We start from the raw sequence: 21,789 nt of genomic DNA, 5'->3' as shown, positions 1-21,789 counted from the left end.
GTCCATATCATGCTCTGTGATTATTCAAATATTCAACATCAGATCATTAAATTCTTATTCTAAATTATTTCTGTGTTATCGAATTTTATCTTTGAATTTCTATTCCCATGTTTCTAATCAATTTTGGGCTATGTTTTCTACGCCCCCAAGACTTGCATTAATTTAAATTACTTCTTGGAGGAACTGGGTGGATGTTAAGGCCATTCAGTAATTTCATGTATGAGATGGTTTGGGGTTTGTAACCCAGACAAAAGGTCTCCGTTTAACATGACTTCGGAAATTTCTAACTGCCTTTTACGTCACAAAACCGGTCACGTTTAAGGTAGATTGCGAACCTATTTTAGGTTTTAGCATGGTGGAGTGCACGGTCTTTTGGATAGTGGTACAAGCTATTTTGTATGTTGAAATCCACTGTTCAAATTGATTTCGGTCTCGAAATGTTCAACCAAGTGCAGGAGTGTGCAACCATATTTCAAAGTGTATTTATACGTTTTAGAACTTAAGTGCTAAGGTTATATTTAAAGTGGTTTAGGAATTTAAGGTTATATTACATAGAGGACAATGTTATATTAGTTATTTAATTTTAAAAGGTTATTTCTTGCTTTATTTTGCTCATGCCCATTGATGAGTTAACAGAATTGTTAGATGACATACATTTACGTGTAGTGCAATTAAAGAAAAAGTCAGCGCAAACGCAAACAAGAATTCCACATAGATATAATACTAGGTTAAACAGCAAAATGAATCAGGGAACGAATACAGAAACTCCGGCAAACAATTCAGTTAGGGTTGAGATTTCTCGAGATTTGTTGCCTATTCCGAGGTTCGATGTCAAAAGTGGTGATGATATTCGTTTATTTATGGAAGAATATGATGACATATGTAGGATCAATGGTTGGGACGAAACTAAGAAAAAGGAAATGTTATCTTTAGCATTTACAGGGCAATTTAGGAAAAGGTTACGGGCATTCTTACAGAGACAAGGTGAAGAGCCACAATCTTATGACAATCTAAAAACACTCATTTTTAAGGAATTTGATAGATCTATACTAGGTTTAGACATAGAAGATCAATTGCGAGAAAGAATACAAAAACCTGATGAACCAGTCACGGACTTTGTGTATGACATGCTTTTACTGATTTAGAGATTTGATGACAAGTTGTCAGAGGAAAGGGTGATTGCTCTTATAGCCTCTGCATTACAACCTTATTATTTAGAGCGCATTGGAGTATATGAATTTACAACTGTAGAAGAAATGTTGGATGTTTTAGTTAAACTTGAGAAAAATAAAGCTTGTGTACAAAGAAGGGAAAAACGTGAACATAATACGTCCGTTACAAAACTATCTTGGAAGTCTGTACTTCCAAAGTTAAAAACTTCAGTACCAGCAGACTCTTCCAAGGTCGAGTCAGACAGTGAAGTAGATATGAAGGTGCTGAACAATCAGGAAAAGAGGAAGAAAATGAAAAAGTTAGTTAAGCAGGGGGCTAGTGAACCGAAAGTGCAGAGTCAATCAAGTAATCAGGCACAAAGTCCAGTTAGCGCCGATCAATTGCAGTCGTTGGAGAAAATGTTAGAGAAATTAACTTTACAGATTAGTCAGCAGCAAACTGATCAAAATAGTAATACTAGCAATAGAAACAATGGTAATAAAAACAGACAGAATTTTCAAGGAAAAGGGAATAATTTTTTCAGACAAAATAGGGGAAATCAGAATCACAACTTTAGTCAAACAGGAAATTTTAGAGGTCGATTCCGTGGTAACATAGAAATTTTTGAGGCCAGTCGAGAAATCAATTTTATCCTAGAGGTAATTTTTATAATTACCAGTTCCAAACACATATGTATAGTAGTAATTATCAACAGTATCCGAATCAGGCACAAACACATCCCGTTCGTTCGGTTTGTGGTCATGGATTTCACACAGAGGATGCATGTTTATTGCGGAAACAGTCTTTAAACGCGTAAAGTCTGTAAATGTGGGAGTTACATTTACAGATAACACAGTATTCGGGAAAAGGGTCAGTAAAATCCTCCATTACTACACAAAACAATACGATTTTAATGCCAATACTGACAGAAGATGAGAATGCTCATGCTGTGTTAGATTCTGCTTCACAGATATCAATAATTAGAGAGGATTTAGTTTCACCAAAGGCTAAGATTTTGAATATTGATACACGCATAAAAAGAATTACTCAAAATTCTGTTTTGATAAATAAAATAGCAATTGTTCGTTTTAAAATTAATGGGAGAACATTTCATCATGCTTTTCGCATGTTAAACAACTTTTCCCAAGACATGTTGTTAGGGAATGACTTTTTAGTATCCCAGAGAGCATAAATAGACTTGAATAGAAATGTTTTGTTGCTACGTAGATTTGGAAAACCTCCTAGGTTTGTTATAAGGAATAACAGGGATATTTCAAAGGAATTATCACCACAGGCTAATAATTTAGTTTGTAATAGTACGAGCCCTGCGTTTGTTTTGGTTAACAATGTTTCTATTCTGCCTAGGACGTAACTATTTGTTGAAGTAAAATTAGCGAATTCAAAGACAGGAAAAGAGTGGTTACTTGAACCAAACAAATTATTACAAGATAAGACAGGAATTCTGATTCCTAGGACAGTTCTATCTCCCAAACAACACTTTGTACAGGTCCTTTTATGTCTTCAGTTTTGTTAGCGAAAAATGAGATTTTAGGGTATGCCGAAGATCTTGCATATTCAAGTGATTTTAAATGTTTCAATGTACAGTCAGAGGATATAGATTCAGAGCAATTGTTGAAAGATCAGAAATTGTTTGATAGCACAAAACTAGATGGTACAGAGGTTAAACCTGAGATTAGAGAACAATTGATTGATTTGTTATAGGTGTGCCGACGTGTTTGCTTGGTCAGAGAATTCTATAGGGAGAATTAAGAATTATGAGCATGTAATAGAGTTAAAACACAGGTTCCTTTTTATAGAAGACAGTATCCCATTCCTGCGGTCCTTAGACCACAAATTAGGGAACACATCAATCTTCTTTTAGACCAAAAAGTGATTGAATATAGTGAAAACCCATATAATTCGCCCGTGCTGTTTGTAAAGAAAAGAAATGGAGATTTACGTCTATGCTTGGATTCACATCTCCTTATTCTCATGCAGTGTTACAATCTTTTTCTCTACCACCAATACATGACATTTTATCTACCATAGGAGGAAGATTGTACTATTGTTCGTTAGACATCAAGAACGCATTTCATTGTGTTCCTTTGGCAGAACAATCTAGACCTTATACAGCTTTTAATTTGCCTCAAACTGGGTCATTTCGTTATCGTTCAATTCCTCAAGGTTTCTTAAATTCTCCAGCAATATTTAGTAGAATTATGGCCATGTGTTTAGCGAATGTTTATCCTGAGCTTGTGATGTGTTATATGGGTGATGTTTTAATTTCAACAAATTCTCAGTAGCAGATGATTGAAATTTTAGAAAAAGTATTCCAAAGATTACGTAATGTAGGCCTGAAGCTTTCTGTTGAGAAGTGTAAGTTTATCCACGATAAAGTGATAGCGTTAGGATATGAATTATCCAGGTTTGGTTACAAAATTTCGGACAAGATCATTATTTCAAAACATTTCAGACACCAACATCAACTAAAAAATTAAAACCGGTCACGTTTAAGGTAGATTGCGAACCTATTTTAGGTTTTAGCAATATTATGTATATAAGCAAGCTTGTCCAACCTTAACCTTTCTTTAAATTGTTTCTGTATGTAAGCAAAAACATTATAATCTTCACTTGAACCAATAAGTTTGAATCTCTTATGAGCTTTTTCTTTCGCTTTAATTAATGAGATCAGATTCCTAGAGTACCAAGAAGGATATTTTCTAGATTTAGGTCTATTTAGAGGCATGTTCTTACTCATATTAGATTTTATTAAATTTTCTACAGCAATAACAGCAGTATTAAGGTATGGATTCAACAGAACATTAGTCCACTCAGCTTCAAAAAGTTGTTGATAAAGGGCTTAAATAATCGCCCTTATGATAAGCATAATGAGAAGAATTACCAACTATCCGAGTATTGAAATAAAAATGAAACTTAATTTCAATAGGATAATGAAAGCTATCAGGCACCACAATCGGTTGGATATTCTTATAATAATAATAATAATAATAATAATAATAATAATAATTTGTACATAAATTCTGTAGAAGCTGCCGTTTTTCAATAAACATAATTTTCCTGATTTACTAGAATTATTGTATGTTTTAATGTTGATTTTGTATTACCTAATTTATGTGTGTACTCTATTCCAGTTCTGAGAGACCCGGGTTCGATTCCCGGCGGGAACTCATGTGGCTCGGATTCCACGTAAATCAGTAGGTCCACGTCTCATATAGCCTCGCTGCTGAACGGGACGTTAAACTCAAAATAACCTCACCTCTATTCCTGTTCTACGCTGCCACTATCTTAAAATGGCAAATGGGTGAAATAATGCTCTGCGTTACTGAATACTTGTAATCTCTTCTTATAATTACCTATGTTTCTCTTCCTCTCTCTCTCTTCGTGTCACAAAGATTTTCAATATATATATGTTTACACTGTTAAAAGGAAACAGAGGGTAACCACGTCAAAACATTCCTAAAATCTGAATTTATTGTTTTATCGACACGATTATATCACTGATGACTACAAATTAATCCATTTTATTCTTTCCTTGATAAGCATTGATCTACATGCGATTTGAGAGCTGAGGTGTCAATGAGAATGAACTGGTCATCAACGAGTCTAAGGTCTGATCCACCTTCTTGTTTTCCCGCTGAATGAAATTTATGTTTAGGATAGCAGCTGACTGCCAAGTAAGTGCAATATTCCTTATTTAGTTAGTTATATTATGAAACAAATGGTGTTCAGATACAGACGTAGTAATAAACTGTAAATGTTCTGAATATTTAACATCTGATCTGTCCAGTGGTAACAATCTGATCTTTATAGTAAAACTTGTTGGTATTTTGAAAACGATTATGGTTACTAACTATCAAGTTAGCGTCTGATACAATGCTATATATTTAAAATCAACCTATTATTGATGAATGCAAATATGAAATAAATGATTCGACGAATGGAGTAATGAAAATGCAGTTATGTTCAATTATAAATTTTATACGATATGAAAAGTATTATTAAATGTAATGTATGCCATGTCGCTGAAAAACTATTTTAATGAAATAATTTGATGAGGATTATTCAAATAGACATTAGAAGTATTCATGAAGCTCACTGTAAACTTTTTTTTTTTTTTTTTTTTAATTTAACGTTCCATTTATGCACCGAAGTTAAGGGAAACTGTGATGATGAGGAGGATGATAAATGGTGGAATGATGAAAGTTGGAGGAAACGGAGAACCCCGAAAAAATCAACGCACACACGTTTATCCACAAATTCCACTTGGCGGGACCTGGGATCGAATCAGGTATTTCCATTTGTGATATTTGTCAATTGCTTAACCTATATAACGTTGCTGTTTCATTTGTAAGATGTATTCTGTAATAGCTTCACCGCACTCGCATATGGTATAAGTAAATTCTCACAAGAATTCCTCGTGGGGATAATTTATTTTATGGAATTAGTTTTCTTTGATTTTCTCAAAACAGGTTCACCTGAGTTTATTCTTAAGAAAGAAGTATTCATTAATAACCTCACATTATGGTGTGAGTGATTTTTCGTGAAAAGTCTTCAAGCGATAGTTTACCGAATAAACTCAAAGGTACTCCAAATTCCTCTACTTAACTTTAAAGTCTCATATCCTTGAAAAACAAAATTGAGTACCGAATTTTCGCAAACAACTTTGCTCTTCAAGCGTTTCACGCTATAATGGATAATTTATTCTTTGAGGTGGGAAAGTTTTGTCACGTGACTGTTCATAATTAATAAGTATATCAATCACTACATACAATATAGCGTAAGTCGTTTCTCTTGAATCATTCATGAAAGACAGTTTACTCTTGAATTTTTTTAAGTTTTCTATACTCTGAAAAGGGGGGAAAATACGGGATTCATGCATTTTGTCTTCTCTTTCAGTTCATCCCTGTAACAGGGCAGTTACAGTTCTTAATATTATACAATCTTTCCGAAGAAAATTAGAAAATAAGTCTGGCCTTTACAAACGAACTTCAGCCAGCCTTCAGATCGTTATACTGTATATATTCATATATACAATTTAATGTGTGCCCTTCTGCCGAAATTAATATTAGTTTGAACTTATCAGTTGATAATTTCGTTCTAGGTAATGGTTTTTACTTTTTTTCGTTACCGCGAAGAGGGTCTTGAGTTACAGCTTCCTGCAACCTTGAATCCGTTCCGTGTTGAATCACACGTCTGATATATCCTCGGCGCTGAACGGGACGCAAAACTACAAATCAATCAACCACTATAACATACAGAAATTGCACATGTCGGGAGGTCAGCTGTTTGACAGGTGTCCTAAAATTGATGGAAGGTGAGCAGATAAAATAGTTTACCGATGTATGAGTAAGACTTGGAAAGCTTTGATAAATTTGATGCTTGTTACTAACAATACTGTCAGTATAGGAATTTTGATGATGTTGAGTAAGGTTAATGGGACTGCTATTTTATTCTTCTTCTTTTGACTCTATAATGTAAAAATGAAATGAAATCTGAGTTTTACGTACCACGGTTATGCCGGGGAGGCTAAAGGAGACGGTGATGATGAGTAATGAATGAAATGGTGGAATGAAGAAAGTGGGAGGAAACGGGAGAACCCCGAGAAAACCCCACGCACACGGTGTTTGTCCACCACAAAGTTCACTTGGTGGGGGCTAGGATCGAACCCGGGACCCCAAGCACTAGAGGTGAACGCTCTACCATTGAGCCACCGCGGCCCCGACTCTATAATGTAGGCAGTGTATTCTACACTGGAAGCAGAAATAGTAAAAGAAATACAAAGGGAATAACATTTCAACTGTCATGGAATCACGTTAACATTGTTAGATAATTTTGTGTGTCAGTCAATTAAACATAGATTCTTGTAGATGGTGTCAAGAAAAATAAAGAATTAATAAAATCTATTAATAACACAATAAAAGCAGCAGAACTTTTGAATTACGCAGAAAATTGAATTACAGTCTGTTGCACTTTACAAAATTTCATGAACATTATAATAATATATAAATGATACAAAATTTTTCCCACATCTGTAGGTGAAATATACTCTCTCGCCTATTATAAAAAATAATAATAAAAAAAACTTATGCCTTACATCTACCAAATGTTTTTCTCGTTAAAAATGTTAATCCAATATTAATTTATTCCATTGTTAGTAGTTCATATTATGTAATGATTCAGTATTATGTCTGATAGTGGAATAAAGAGTTTCGATCAAATTAAATAATCGAATTTACGGCTTTTTCATGGTCCAAATTTTTCTATTTCACGGTTGGAACATTTATAAAAACAAGCTTTACTGACCGCATAAAGTCATTAAAAACTACCCAGTACGGGATCCAAGTTGCGAAGTGTCGGTTGGTAAGTTGCAATGGAATAATTCAACTTGCTCTCGTTCAACCTGACAAGGTCAACTGTACATACAAGAAACGGGAGAACAATAAAAATTTATTTAGAATTTCTTTCGACTTTTATTTTCTGAATTGTTTTCAATTAATTTGAAAATTTTTTGGATTTTCAAGGTCTTATAAGAAAATTCAAGGCTTTTTCCAGATTTTTTCTCGGTACGCGAAATTCACGGCTTATTCATGCTTTCCACTGTTCAGTGGGCACTTTAGAAAAGTATACGTTCATTTTCACTCATTCTTTCTTACCTGAGTAATGATATCCGCTGCTGCTACCATATCTGCTAAACCTGCACTTACAATGTGTTCCTCTAAGTCTTTAAGCATTGGCAATATACCGTCAGGTACACGATCCATTAATTTAAACATTAGCTGCAACTCTGAAAGGGAGAAAATAAGTACTTAAGTAAAATACAAAATTAAGATAATCTGCAATATACAAGCAGTCATTATAAACAATTCATATAGGCACCTAGCACTCATAGTTTCCGTAAATACTCTATACTTAACAAAACTACATCTTATACTTTGGATATGATCCTTTCTCATTTCAACTTAATGCCTCTCTCAGACTTACAGTAAGATATCGTAAAATGCTCTGACTCGATAAACTTAGAAGGTACTTATCTTATTCTTTTTGCTGTATCCTGTATAGTTAAGTATAAACATGTTCAACGTCGAATTTTGCTGATAGCTATCAGCAATATCAAGATACGTATGAAGAGGATACGATACATGGAATTTATATACGAATTACGATAATAAAAAATCGCAAATATTTATACTAGTAAACGAAAATACCTTGTTGTCAGTGAAAATTCGACTTTAACATGTCTGTTTCAACTAAACAGACAACACATAAGAGCAAGGAGAGTATATTTTGAGTTTATTTATAAGACTGCTCTTCACGTAGTTAACATTACAATGCTTCGAGCTCTTACGAGGAACGTGAATTTTAAAGATAGTTATATATATATATATATATATATATATATATATATATATATATATATAAATTATACACACAGAGAGAGAGAGAGAGAAACGTTACATATAGAAGAAAATGTATAGTTTTTTTTCGTTTCAAACTTGTTCCCTCAACATTTCCTTTGTCTTTACAGTGATATGGATACCTAGTATTTTACATACAAGTATTCTCGTCATAATTTGGACATCATTTCAAAGAAAAAAAACAACTGTTCTAAACCAACTTTTGTAATATTCTTACATAGATTTCCGATATGATTTTAAAACCACTATATTCCATTAAAAAAAAAAAAAAAACTTTCAATCTGAATATGACACTTCAGATCTGTTGCGAAATTTAAAGATTTCAAAAGCGTAATGGAGCATTTAGGACTGCTACCACAAAATTCACGAACTTCAACTTTACAAAGAGTGAGTGACTGGTATCCTATGTACCAAGCACCTATTTCCACAATATTTTCTGTGATATTTTTAGGATGAAGAAAGCATTTTAGAAAAGAATGCCTGACACAAAAAGTGGCTTATTTTCTTGCTATATTCAGAGTCTAGATAAAAATTACCACTATTCATTGTTTAAGAAACTTCTGGCCAGTTTTGCAAGTTCAAAATCTACAATTAAATTTGGTATATGTCATTCAGTCCTGGCATAAATAAATGAACTCCGTTATATATATATATATATCAAGAGCAGATTATCTGATCTCAGCATACGAAAAGGATTAGTAAAAATACAGATCGGTATTAGTAAGTACAAACACTTACAACGGTTGAATTAATTATATAACACATGAAGGAAACAAACGAGAGTAAGGAATGGCCTTTTTCGAAAAACTGTTTCTCGATTTTTGAAAAAAAATTCGTTTTCGTTTCTCGGAAAAAAAATCTTTTTTGGTTTTCTTATAATCTTTCGTTTCTTGATTTTTCATTTTTCGTGTTTTTCCCGACAAGGGGGTTTAAGTTTTCGAAAAAGTCCGAAAACGTTTCCGTTTTGTTTTGTTTTACTTCCGTCCTTCATTTCATTTTTCTTTCAAAAATCAAACACACGCGTAGTATATACTGTATGTGATCAATTAAACGCAACCGATCTTAACGAAAATTGATATGGTAGACTTCATGCTAAGAATATATGTAAAATGGTATGGTGTTGCAACTTCTGGGCTCTGGAGTTTGGTTTTGGCTAAAGTACGTACAATTGATGTAACTCTTCTGATCTTAATCGAACTTTGTATGATTGGCAGACCTTGAAAAGCTTACTACGAAATATTATGGTGAGAGTCCTTTCACTCCTCAATTACTGGCTATCAAAATTAAGTTTGGATTCAGTGAAATCCAGAAATTTCAGTAAAACACGTAACACTGAATTCATCCGATGATAGTTTAAGTACTCGTATGAGATGTTACGGTGAGATTTGGCTTCTGAATTACTGACCATCAAATCAGTGACAGAAATGGAAACAAATTAAAACTATTGTATTGTTAAACATAAAGCAGGAAATAAGATTGACATAGGTGTCAGTTACTGATTATTAATACGAAATTTAGTTTAATTGTCACGTTTATGATCCGAAGCTATAGCGGAGACTGTAATCATGATAATCAACAAAATCATTGAATTAATAAAGTAGTCGGAAACAGGAGGGCAAAAAAATGAAGATTGTTTTTCCACCACAAAGCCCACTTGACGCTAGCTGTGATAGAATCAGACACTCCATGCACCAGAAGCAAGCTCTTTATATTGAGCCTCTGCGCCTCCTTAAACCTATAACATACATGTGGTTTCACCTTCAGCCAAAATTTTATTTACATACTGATCAATAAGCGTGTTACTTACTATTTCAAGTAACTTCAGTTGATATGAGTTTATTCTGATAAAGTAAACATTTACCGGATACAAGAACAACTTATCTTGAGCGTAACTATTACTCAATATCAAGAAAACCAGGTGATTTTTTACTTTACTCAAATTCTTGCTTCCTTTGGAAGAATTCAAAGCTTATTGGCAAATATGTGTAGGATGTGCGATCACAAAAGAACTAACGACTGGTACGAGCACTCAGTCATACCAGATTCTGGAATCTTATTACGACAAAAAAGTCCAAAGTCTCGATTATAAGTACACTATCAATTACTGAGGCAGATACCTTAGAATCTGGGTTCTCCAATATAATGAGCCGTAAAGTGATGAAATCTTTGATAGCAGCGTCACTTATGGTCTAAAATGCAGGATCTTTATAATGGTTTTGTTTTTTCAAATATAGATATGCATTCATTCGGACTTAATTTTAATAATCATTTAGTAAACATCTACTGTTCATAATCGTCTACAAAATAATGCAATTTCTCTTAGGTGTAATATATGACAAATATACGTGATTTTAATTTGGTAGCGGTTTTCTTTCAAACAAGTTGCAAGCTAAATTAAGTTGTAGATGATTAAAGAACTTATATAGCAGGTATAGTATAAGTATACAACGTGACATGGTATGTGAGTTGCATCTATGAAAATAAAAAGCAGATAAAGGCTATGGTGAGCCAGAATAAAATTAAAAAGCCAAAAATTTCCTCTTAAAACAATTCCATAATTTTCCATCGCAGGCTGCCAGTTCCTCACTTCTCCTTGCAGATATGCAACGTCTTCCATTTTACTACTCAAACGTTTTATTCAATCAGGTAAACAGTGTAAAATTTATTACAGAATATCAAAATGTAGCTATGCGCTAACAGTGATTATTAATGCATTATCGATGTAAGAACAAAAATAATAAATTACCAAAAAGGTCCTTGTATAAATTGAAGCATCAGGACAATTTTGTAATAAATTGATTTTAACAAAATTGAAACAAACTGATTATATATATAGTGATACTGATTCTAACGGCTTATCACTAATAGAAAATAAGAGAAATGAATGGGAATATAAGTCGGGATCACAAACAATATGACTGCTTTCAAAAATAGGCAATTTAATATTAAGAAAATACTACTGAATAGTTTATTTGTTTTAAAGATCTTTCATAGACAACAGGAGAGAAAACTGTCTGACTATAATGACTTCATCAAACTCAAATTCAAATTCAAATTTTAAATAAGTGAGTTTTCGTTTTCGTATGTTTTTACTACTTCTAGTTTCAGTAGAAGAATACTATGAGATGAAATATTTTTTATTTGGTTCTTTGTTGAGACTTCGAGCATCCCTTTTCAGTACAGAAAATATACGAGATGTAAGTCTACAGTTTAAAGTGGAATCAGAGACATCGTAATATGTTGAATGCTTTTCCATTGGGAATCGAACCTGGAACTGCGTCCATCAATGGAACACTAGCTAGCCAGTAGATTAGCTGAGAGGATTTGAAATCTATTCTTTGGATTAGAGACGGTACTGAGATCGAGACGGACGTTTATAAATCGAGACGAGACAAACTTACGCGAGGCAGGACCAAGACAGGTCTCATCTCGAATATTAATATAGTTTACTGAAATTACTTTTTAAACTCAAAATTTGTTATATGTTATGTTATGTGTAAGACAGTGGAAGAAATGACCTTGGATGATCGCAATATAGGCATATACACGAGAAAAAGGGAGAAATGTCACCAAGAATCATTGATCCAGAGATATTACGAAGGTGTTTTATACAGCAAATATTTTTGAATTCAGATTCAGTATATTTTATTCTCCTTCCAGTCATTTAAATGAATCAAAGACTATGTTGCCAAAATGTTACTAAACTCAATTTTGTAACGCAAACATTTAATTTTGTAACTCCGCAACATTATTTTTCCATATAAGTTAGGAATTATCCTGGGAAAGATATTTAAATTTCTTGTTGTTTTTACAGTAACTATACGTGGTACATACCATCTTTCTTCTGAAACAAGATAAAGTATTACGATTGGCAGACAGTAAAGCAGGGATTCCAGAATAGGAGGACGCAAGATCATGTAAGTAGGGAAAGCATCAGATTCAACCAGAGAATTGTTTAGAAGTATATAATGTAAATTGGTTGGTTGGTTGGATTGGAATTTAGTCCTTTCAGCACCAAGGCTATATGAGATGTGGACCTACAGGTTACGGTGGAATCCGAATAACCGTAATGTGCTTACATTTTTTAATGCTCTCTTTCGCGAATGAAATCCGTAATCACATGCAACCAAGATGCGTGCACTAGAAAATACATAGATCATAAAATACGTTAAATACTGGAGTTGACATTAGTTTCATATCCTTTTCAGTACAGAGGATATTTAATACAAAATATCTGCTGCTTAAAACGGAATCTGAATCATTATTCGGGTTTCATCCAAGACTTCATATACTTCCTACGGATTTAACCTGCGAATACATGCACAGAAATCACGGCCGTTAGCAACTTAGCTACGAAGTAGTATTCGGCCTACGATAATTATGAGCATATAGGGCCTAGTCAAGAATGAACTAAAATAAATAAGTAAATAAACCTTCAGGCTGTAGTAAGCTATTACTTATACTCTTTTCTAATTTCACTCAATTTCAAAATGAGACCGAGACTGCAATAAGTCTCGTTTCGTCCCGATACCATCCCTAAAGTTTGTCGCCTCCTAGTACATTTTTTCGCTCTATTAGAATCAATATTGTAACCGAAAGTGGTAAGCTTCTACTACTTCCGGTTGCAATAGATGAATGAAAACGGAGATGAAAAATATTCTTGCATCAATTAATCCGTATCGAAAACTGCTTCTTGCTATCGATCTTTTAATATGACGATCAGTGTTGAAACTGAGATTGGCAATTTCTCACTACTTCCGGTTTAAATAGGAAAAAGATCAAGTTGATAATCTTTAGATGTTAAATTCATATCTAAAAGCCACATCTCGCTATTTCTTACAATTTTTGTTCTATGCTGATCACCATTGAAAACTGAAATGGTAGTAAATTTCTACCAGACGATAAAACTTGGAGATAGCGTCTATTCTTAAGGCACTGAATTCATGCTTTTCGTTAATTATTACCGTGTTTGCTGTATGGTGATCAATATTGAAATCGGAACTGGTAGTATATTTCCAACACTTCTTATTTTAGTAGAGAAATAAGGGTGGAAATTAAATATATTCTTGGGACATTGAACTGATTCCGAAAAACCGCGTCTCGCTATATATTACTGTTTTTGCTCTATGGTTATCAACGTTGAAACCTGAAGTGGTTGATTTCTGCCACTTCCAGGTTGCATAAAGGATAAAGGTCAAGATCTCCCTTAGATATTTGTACTCTGAACGCATTTCAAAAAGATATTTCTCGATATCACTTACCAATTTTGTTCTATAGAGATGAATATTGAAACCAGAAGTGGTACTGAATTTCTACCACTTCCGGTTTTAGCAAAGTGGAAACTATCTATTCTTGAAATACTGAATCGATTTAAAAAAGATGTATTTGCTCTGGTGGTCAACGATATAAACGGAGTGAATTTCTACCACTTCCAGATTAAACAGGTTAATGGATTAGATGTACCTATTCTTGTTTCAAAAAATGCGCTTTTCGCTATTTCTTACAGTGTTTGCTCTGGCGGATGGTCGGACTAACAGACAGACAAACATAGCTGTTCTATAAGACCTTGTATATTTATAAAGTGAAGTTTGAAAGTGTAGTTTCCCTGACTTCCTCTGCCTTCCGTAGAAACCTTGTACTATCAGTGAAGATTACTTCGGGCAAGCGTCCAATACACCGTTATCGTTGTAGATTGTGTAATTCTTATGACTTCCCGACTTTTGACTAAAATTTCAAGCTACGAAGCTATGGTGTTACGATTTTGATCTGCAAAATGAGTTAACCTATAAATGGGTGCCATCTGGTGTGCAAAATGACCGAATTAACGCTCAGTTTCGGCGGTTTTATTTGAATAAAGTATGTTCCAAACCTTTCACTTTATTTTATCTTTCTACATAATATAGTTTGATTTATTAGGCCTTTAAAATAGGTGAACACTTCTTGGAATTAAGAACATGTTCCCTTGTTTTGGTGCCAGATTGCACTTTCTCATGCCTACTCATCAAGAAGTGGATTTGTGACTGCTCTTACAAATTGCCAGGAATATTCCGGAGCTTGAAAGTCCAAAGAAGTTTCAGATACAGTCTCAAACTCATGTGTGGCCGACTGACTATTTTTACAGTACATTTGTCGTGATATTTTGAAAAGTTTTTCTAAAAAGTTTTATTCTGACGAAGATGTTATAGAAAGATAACGTTCTGTAATTTGCATGAAGTACTGACTTTTTTTTTTTTTTTTTTGGTGCCACTGTGTATGATTTTTTCTCTTTTTTGCCTACAGAATGATTCCCCTTCCCTTCAATGTCAGTAAGTTTTGTTTTGTTTGTTTACTCAACAGCTTACAGCCAACTCTTTATTGAACTCAGTAATACAATTTACTTTCCAAGTTATAGAAACAAATGTTACAAATTGAATAATAAACAACTTATAATTCTTACTAATTGTTAACTGATTTTCATTCATATATATATACTAATTCCAGTTTTCCTGACATTGAATACTCATTATATTCTAGCCTTCCAGAATTAGCATTGTATACTTACTTCCAGTATCGTTGTCCTTGATCATCTGTGCACATTCCGCTAATATCGTGTCCCGGAAAGCTGTTACTAGGACTTTAACACAGCATTCCGTTAACTGAAAGAAACCCAAAGCAGACTATAGCAAGCAATATTGGTAAGACACAATAATACTAATAGCAATGAATATACTTCGTATTGTACGAAATGTTTTACTATTGACGTTCTATCCCAATCGACTTACGAATTATTGATATTCAATCGTATTTAGAAACTGATTTAAGTAATTACAAGTGGGAAGAACGAGCAACAATACACAGCGTACACATGAATCGTAGCCACCACAGAGGCCCTAGGAGGTGAACGGAATGTCATGAAGAGAATCAATCATATTACACATATATGACACCTCAATCTCACTGACCTCTATGAAGACAATTGTTAGGGCTATGAGATGTAATGAGGCTTAGAGTATGGAATGAGGCTTGAGTTACACTTTAGCGCGGAAAGTATTTTTGGGTTAGAGCTGTACCTAAAAAAGAGAGAGGGGAAAAAGGAAGGGAGAATGGTTGGTAGTTAAGGAGATATTAAGTAGTTGTTTATGGGGGTTTGAGTGATAACAAGTTAGTTGTTAATTCAGAGTTTGTGCCACGAAAATGTGTGAGATTTTAAACCGAGTAAAGTTAGAGAAGTGAATGTAATTAAGTCAAGAGATATGGAGATGTTTAGATAATAAGATAAGTTTATAGTGAAGAGTGAAATAAAGGGCATCCAGAAAAGTGCAATGTTATTGTCAAAAGTTGAAAAGGCATTGATAATGTAAGATTGATTAAGGCAAGAGTTTACCTTAACAGATTTTAAAGAATAGCAACAATCGAAGACAATTCGTAAGATTGAGACGCAAAAGTGTGAAACAATGTTGCATTTGAGAGTCAGATGTATGAGTATTAATCGCCTATATGAAACTAAAAATATTCCATATAACTCTTGCTTATAATACACTCGGTTAGACTTACAGCAGCCTTGGATGGAAGTACTTGGTTAAAGTTTACGGTAACAAATCTCCCTTCCCCCTAGACTACGGCCCTGTATAAAAGGAGGTAGAGCTAGATGATCGACGTAACTACATTTCTCAGGATCGTTTCTACATTGTTGTATGATAATGAAAAAACTACAGATTTAACGTTCTGCAGCGGTGTTGTGCTAATTTTAAAATACAAATTTATATAATTTAATATACGTATATCAAAATATATGGAAATATGTGGATTACCAATTAACTGCTACTGTTAACAATCTTAACATTTATTGTAGTTATAACTTCAAACATGACAGAGGGGCATACTTGCTTTGAGAAATATCACTGCATATTGATAAAAGATTTCACACATATTTCCTAACGAACTTTAAGTTATCTTTCTATATGTAGAAAATCTTACATTATTTTTGAAACAAAATTCCTAAGTATTTCTTGTACATATCACTAGATTTATCAGACTACGACTTTATATTCTACTTTGTTTTGTAACCTGCAAGAAGTTCTCTACATTACAATAATCGATTACAAAAATAAATAAAATAAAAAAGCTGACCACAGGATCGGACGCAAAATCCACTGCAAGAAACCAAGAATAACTACGTTTGTGTCAGTTCTTGTACACATTGTTGCCCTGCATATTTCATAATCAAACTTGTATGCAGCTTTTCAGGTCATTCGAGTGAAAAACAGTACTGAAAGATGGGAATTTAAAGCTATGATCATCGGTTTCTATTCCTGGCATTTTATTCACATCTACACCATGTCTAAGACTAACTTGTTCAATCTTAAAAAGGAATTATTGTATTGGTAGAATGAATGCAATGTATCGTATCATCTTTGTAGTAGTTGACTGTGACTGGTAATAATGTCAAAGACTAATCTAAAATAACTGGCATACGCTTAACCTCTTGATAATCTTCGATTAATTAATCATTCTTTTCCTTTATATCTTGCATATCTTAACTAATATATATACTTATAAATCTTAAGATTCGTTACTCCTCTCCCAAACGACATTTATTTATTTATTATCTTGAAAATTACCTTGTTAACATACAACCCCACAGACTATATCTTGGCAACCTTCCAGCTCCGCATGTACTTACATTCGTAACACATTCTGTCCCAACACACAGTTTGAAATCTACTGCTATAACTAGAGACCGGATTTTAAGGTGCAAAAAAGGGTAGGAAAGAGGGAAAAAAAGGAGCTGAAAAATCATTCAAAAAGGTGCAGAAAAGGTGATAATACGATATCTTTATTAAGTAGTGTAGTATACAGTTACATGAATATTCTTTATTCATTACACCAGCAAATATTTTTTTAAAACTTGGCTGTAAACATCTGACATAAATTGCAAAATTGTTTTATTTAATCTCAAACTTGTACAGTACAACATTCAACATTCTCGTAATAAAATTGTGGTTACAACAACTCGGTATTAAAAAAAAAAAAATAACTTAGCAATATTGTGGCTTGAGAAACCGTTACATACTACTAGGTTTTCAGAAACTGGTTACACTTGATTATGCACAACATTTCTATGTTCTCGAATGTTAGTTTCTGTCGCTTGGAGCTCAGGAGATCCTTAAAGGCGGAGAAACTTCGCTCAACATGAATGAAAACCAGTATGCATATCTTGTAAGCACACGGAAAGGAAATTCAGTTGACGCTGCAAAGGTTTATACGTCCGGATTGTTTCGCAAATTCAGTTCAAATTTGTCCCTAGCAAATCTGTCAAGATTGTGTTTAAATTTATGGAATATTATGTATAAACCAGATTAAAAATAAAACATATTGTTCTGGCCATTTAAAAAAAAAAGATAGAAAAAAGGGGCAATAAAGGCGCTGAAGGTTAAAAGAAGTAAAAAAAAAAAAAGGGACATTTTATTACTCTTGCAAAAAAGGTGCAACATTTACGAAAAAGGTGCAACAAAGTGCGTTCATCTCAGTTCGTTTTATGCCCGGAAATACATATTTTGAACTTTGGTTATTATAACAACTACAATTTTAGAAAAGGTGCTGCACCTTAAAATCCGCCGTGAACATCCATAAGAGGATGAACATAATTCTCAGCTTTCCCCAAATAGTTCATCTTTACTAAATATGTTTGTTATTTATCTAAACTAGGATTACTTATTTATATAAAATTATATTATTAAAATTTCATCTTTAATAGTACTTTACCCTTTTGGTGCTAAGCACTTTTAAGTACTTACGACTTGAACAGATCCACTACATGACTCCAAGTACTTCTGAGCTCGTTGTTCTTCCTCTCGCAACTTAACGTCGGCATATTTCATATAATTTTGAACTCCATTTGCTTGTAAGTACTGAGGAGCTTTCATCTTATAGAATGCTTCAGTTGCTTCAATGTACGCTTTCTCGAAATTTTCTCTATAGATCTGCAGTCTATCCTCAGGATTTGAACATAGATTTACTGAAACAGGAAATAAAAAGGAAGAACATTAAAATTAAAGGAGCATTAAAGGAAAAAATAAATTTAATCCAATACAACTATTTTACTAATTTAATTTTGATTGGTATTAATTTCCGCTTGCTATTGTACAACTGCCCTTCTAGCTAAGAATATTCAGATTATTACATTTACAATATTTTATAGTCTCAAAGCATTTTTTCACTAACTCCCCGATCTTAACGAATTCAGTAAATGTCCGTTGTCAGAATCACATAAGATGGATTTCATTATATGTACGTATAATAAATATATGAAAAGTACATTCTCTAAAAGCGAAATTAACCCTCCTATTCGTTTAGAAATGTAATGGTAGCAATGGTGCTACATATGAAGTTAATGGTTTTCATAAGTTCTTCATTAAAGTTTTAATGTCAGCATTTGTCAATTTCGGGATCATGTTAAATGAAATATCTATAATAAAATTTATTATTGTTTAGGGACGCACCTTTCTGGTAAACTTATAGTAGGTCCAGATTATTTAGTGTTGCACAGATACGTCTGTATTAATATGTTTAATCAACGAAATAGTAAGCCATTCTCAGGACTTTTTGGAAAGTAGAAATTTTGAAGTGTGAAATTATTATTACATTTTTTCATATACTTTCCTTAATTTCTTAATAAACTTATTATTACGACATAATGATACAATTAAAAGCAGCCTTAAGAAGAAATGAACATTATCTATATTATCAATGCCGAATCTAGGAAATCTGTATAACTAAAATAAAGAACTATACTACTACTCTATTGCTAAACATGTTTTACACATCCATAATTTTGATTTAAATTTGACAGTCCAATTATTTTAACTTCAATTTCAATAAAATTCACAGATTTGTTAAGACATATACAGACAAACTGAAAATAATAATGATAAATAATTTTAGTTAATGAAACAATGCAAGATAATATGGAGATTGCCCCGATAAAGTTTCCAAAGTTCAATATTCCCTTCACATGAAAATATTCATTATGTTTTTCTCAATTGAAGGCAGACTCTCACTGTAGATGTTCTTGTGTTGAAACAAGATTATTTTCACTAAACAGAAATTATTTCCATCTTCTCAAAAATTGGAAAATGATACTCCTCACCTTAGTATTTCATTGTTACAATGACCAATCTCATCTCTTCAACTATGATACAAAAGAAATAAAATAAAAACTCTAGACGCTCTTCACGCTGAAGCTAATGATGGAAAAAAGAATTAGAAATGATATAAAGGTGAGATAAACAGGAAGTATCCTCAAGAGAATCTATTATAGCGAGCTAGCTTGTTTACCAGCGGGGGCTGAGGTAGAGGGGAAAACATTTCAACATTTTTCTGCCTAACTCTTGCGACACTCCCTTTCCCTCCTCCTATATGTCAGTGTTGCCAAGGGTAGAATACTGTCACATGAATGCCATTCTGAAGAGTTATAGAGGGTTTGTTATTTCTTGGGTGCTATTGTGGTTACGGTTTTGTTGCTCATTATTCATTTCACAGCGTAAAAGAGGTCAAACTATACACAGCGAAGCTAAAGAAGTAATAGGAAGGTCATAATGCAGTGCGACGAAGAAGCGAGGGAGAAAAAACTAAAGCATTTGTTATCACAGCCTAATTTGCGTGTGTCCACGTATACAGGGATCTCTGTGCGATTCGGAAAGAGGGACTGGACGCTGGTGAATCATTACTCACCACCCCAGGTATTAAAAAAAAAAAACGACCTAAAGCGGAACAGTATACGTTTCATTGTGATGAATTTGACAGGTGCGTTATAGGTTATATTATACAAGACTTCTATTTGCAGAAGAAAATTATTCCAAGCGCATCGAAATTTTCAGTCATCAAACAAAAAATTTATTTCTCGTGCATAAGGTGGGATTTGAACCATTCCATTCAGCTGTCGCCAGCGAATTGACTCTTTTATCTTGCAATCGAAGACTTAACTGCTAGACCGCTCTGCCACGCGGGTTGTTATAAAATATAGAAAGTGAGTAATATGCAAAATGTACCTAAATACGATAACTGCTTATGCAAATTTGTAAATGTTTTTTTTTTTTTTTTTTTTTTTTTTTTATTTCGATAGGGATTGCATAATTTGCATAAACTCTTTGATTTAAGTATTAGGTGAATTTTTTGACAACGCACTGGCAACCCTGCCTAGGACCGTCGAGTGGCCATTTCTTAGTGACGGGATGGGGCACCTGTCAATCAACTCTGAATTCCTCAGCCTCGCATTAAAGCCAGCTCCCTATAATACATATCCCTGTATCACTTTGTCCACTACACAACCCAAAGGGAGCGACTACGGATGATCAAAAACATTCCCGCCCGGGTTCACCAAACTGATATTCAGATTTAAAAAGATCTGATAAAACCCTTATGTGAACATGTGAAATGGTGCTTCAGAAATGATTCATTAAGAAAAATGGTAATAACGGTTATAGAAAATTATCTCCCTAAAACAAACGCTTAGCTACATACTCACCGTAGGATTCTCTTACACCTATGACTAGTAACGAATCAAATGCTTCGCCATTTCGTTCAGCATGTACCAACTTCATTGCAGAATTTTGGAGACGCTGTTTTATGTTGCAAAAGATACTTTGATTCCAACTATCCAGCATCAACTGAAATACAAACATTAACTTACTTTGACTATTTATTAATCAAATTATCAGAGGAATCTGGTGGAGGATCTACATTGATCTCACAACTATGGGTTACTTGGAAAAACCTGGTCTGATATAATCTCACTTTTCCTGTCTTTAATGTAAATAATGATTTTTGACAATTGTAACAATGGCATGAACAGAAATCTTTCTTGAGGAAGGGAAGAGATCAATTGTGTATATTATTACAGACAAGAAAAGTTCCTTCTTACTCGTGATTTGGATATTACTTTATTTTTTAAAAAACATGAATCTCTATGCAATATCTTGAGTTGATTTTGAGTTTAAGGTCTCTTTCAGCAGCGAGGCCATATGAGACGGGTACTATGCAATATCTTTACATACCATTGGAAGAACTTAAAAATTAATAAAAAATGTACGCATTGGAGTGATTTATTTCAGTAACACTAATCTAGTTCCTGCAGATAAAGTCTACAATTAATATTTTTCTCCATTATAGCTTATACAGCTTTGACTGTTCAGGTATTTTACTTGAAATAAATATTATTTGG

General features: G+C 33.4%; 1 protein-coding gene across 2 annotated transcripts in view; it reads right to left on the bottom strand.

The window, feature by feature from the left end:
- The window catches only part of Cul5 (cullin 5), a 119,935-nt gene that overhangs the window by 64,663 nt on the left and 33,483 nt on the right, over positions 1-21,789 (bottom strand). For both annotated transcript variants that reach the window (XM_081768975.1, XM_081768967.1), the window contains exons 4-7: positions 21,094-21,235; positions 18,365-18,585; positions 15,130-15,223; positions 7,827-7,957 (exon numbers count right to left, since the gene is read on the bottom strand). In XM_081768975.1, coding sequence (XP_081625101.1) covers positions 7,827-7,957; positions 15,130-15,223; positions 18,365-18,585; positions 21,094-21,235 — 588 coding nt within the window. The remainder of the gene's footprint in view (positions 1-7,826; positions 7,958-15,129; positions 15,224-18,364; positions 18,586-21,093; positions 21,236-21,789) is intronic.

Source organism: Thermobia domestica, chromosome 1 (assembly GCF_964235325.1).
Source record: "Thermobia domestica chromosome 1, izTheDome1.hap1.1, whole genome shotgun sequence".
In the NCBI taxonomy this organism is placed as follows: Eukaryota; Metazoa; Arthropoda; class Insecta; order Zygentoma; family Lepismatidae; genus Thermobia; species Thermobia domestica.
Note: the sequence above shows the minus strand (reverse complement) of the source record. Positions and strands in the feature narration are given on the sequence as shown.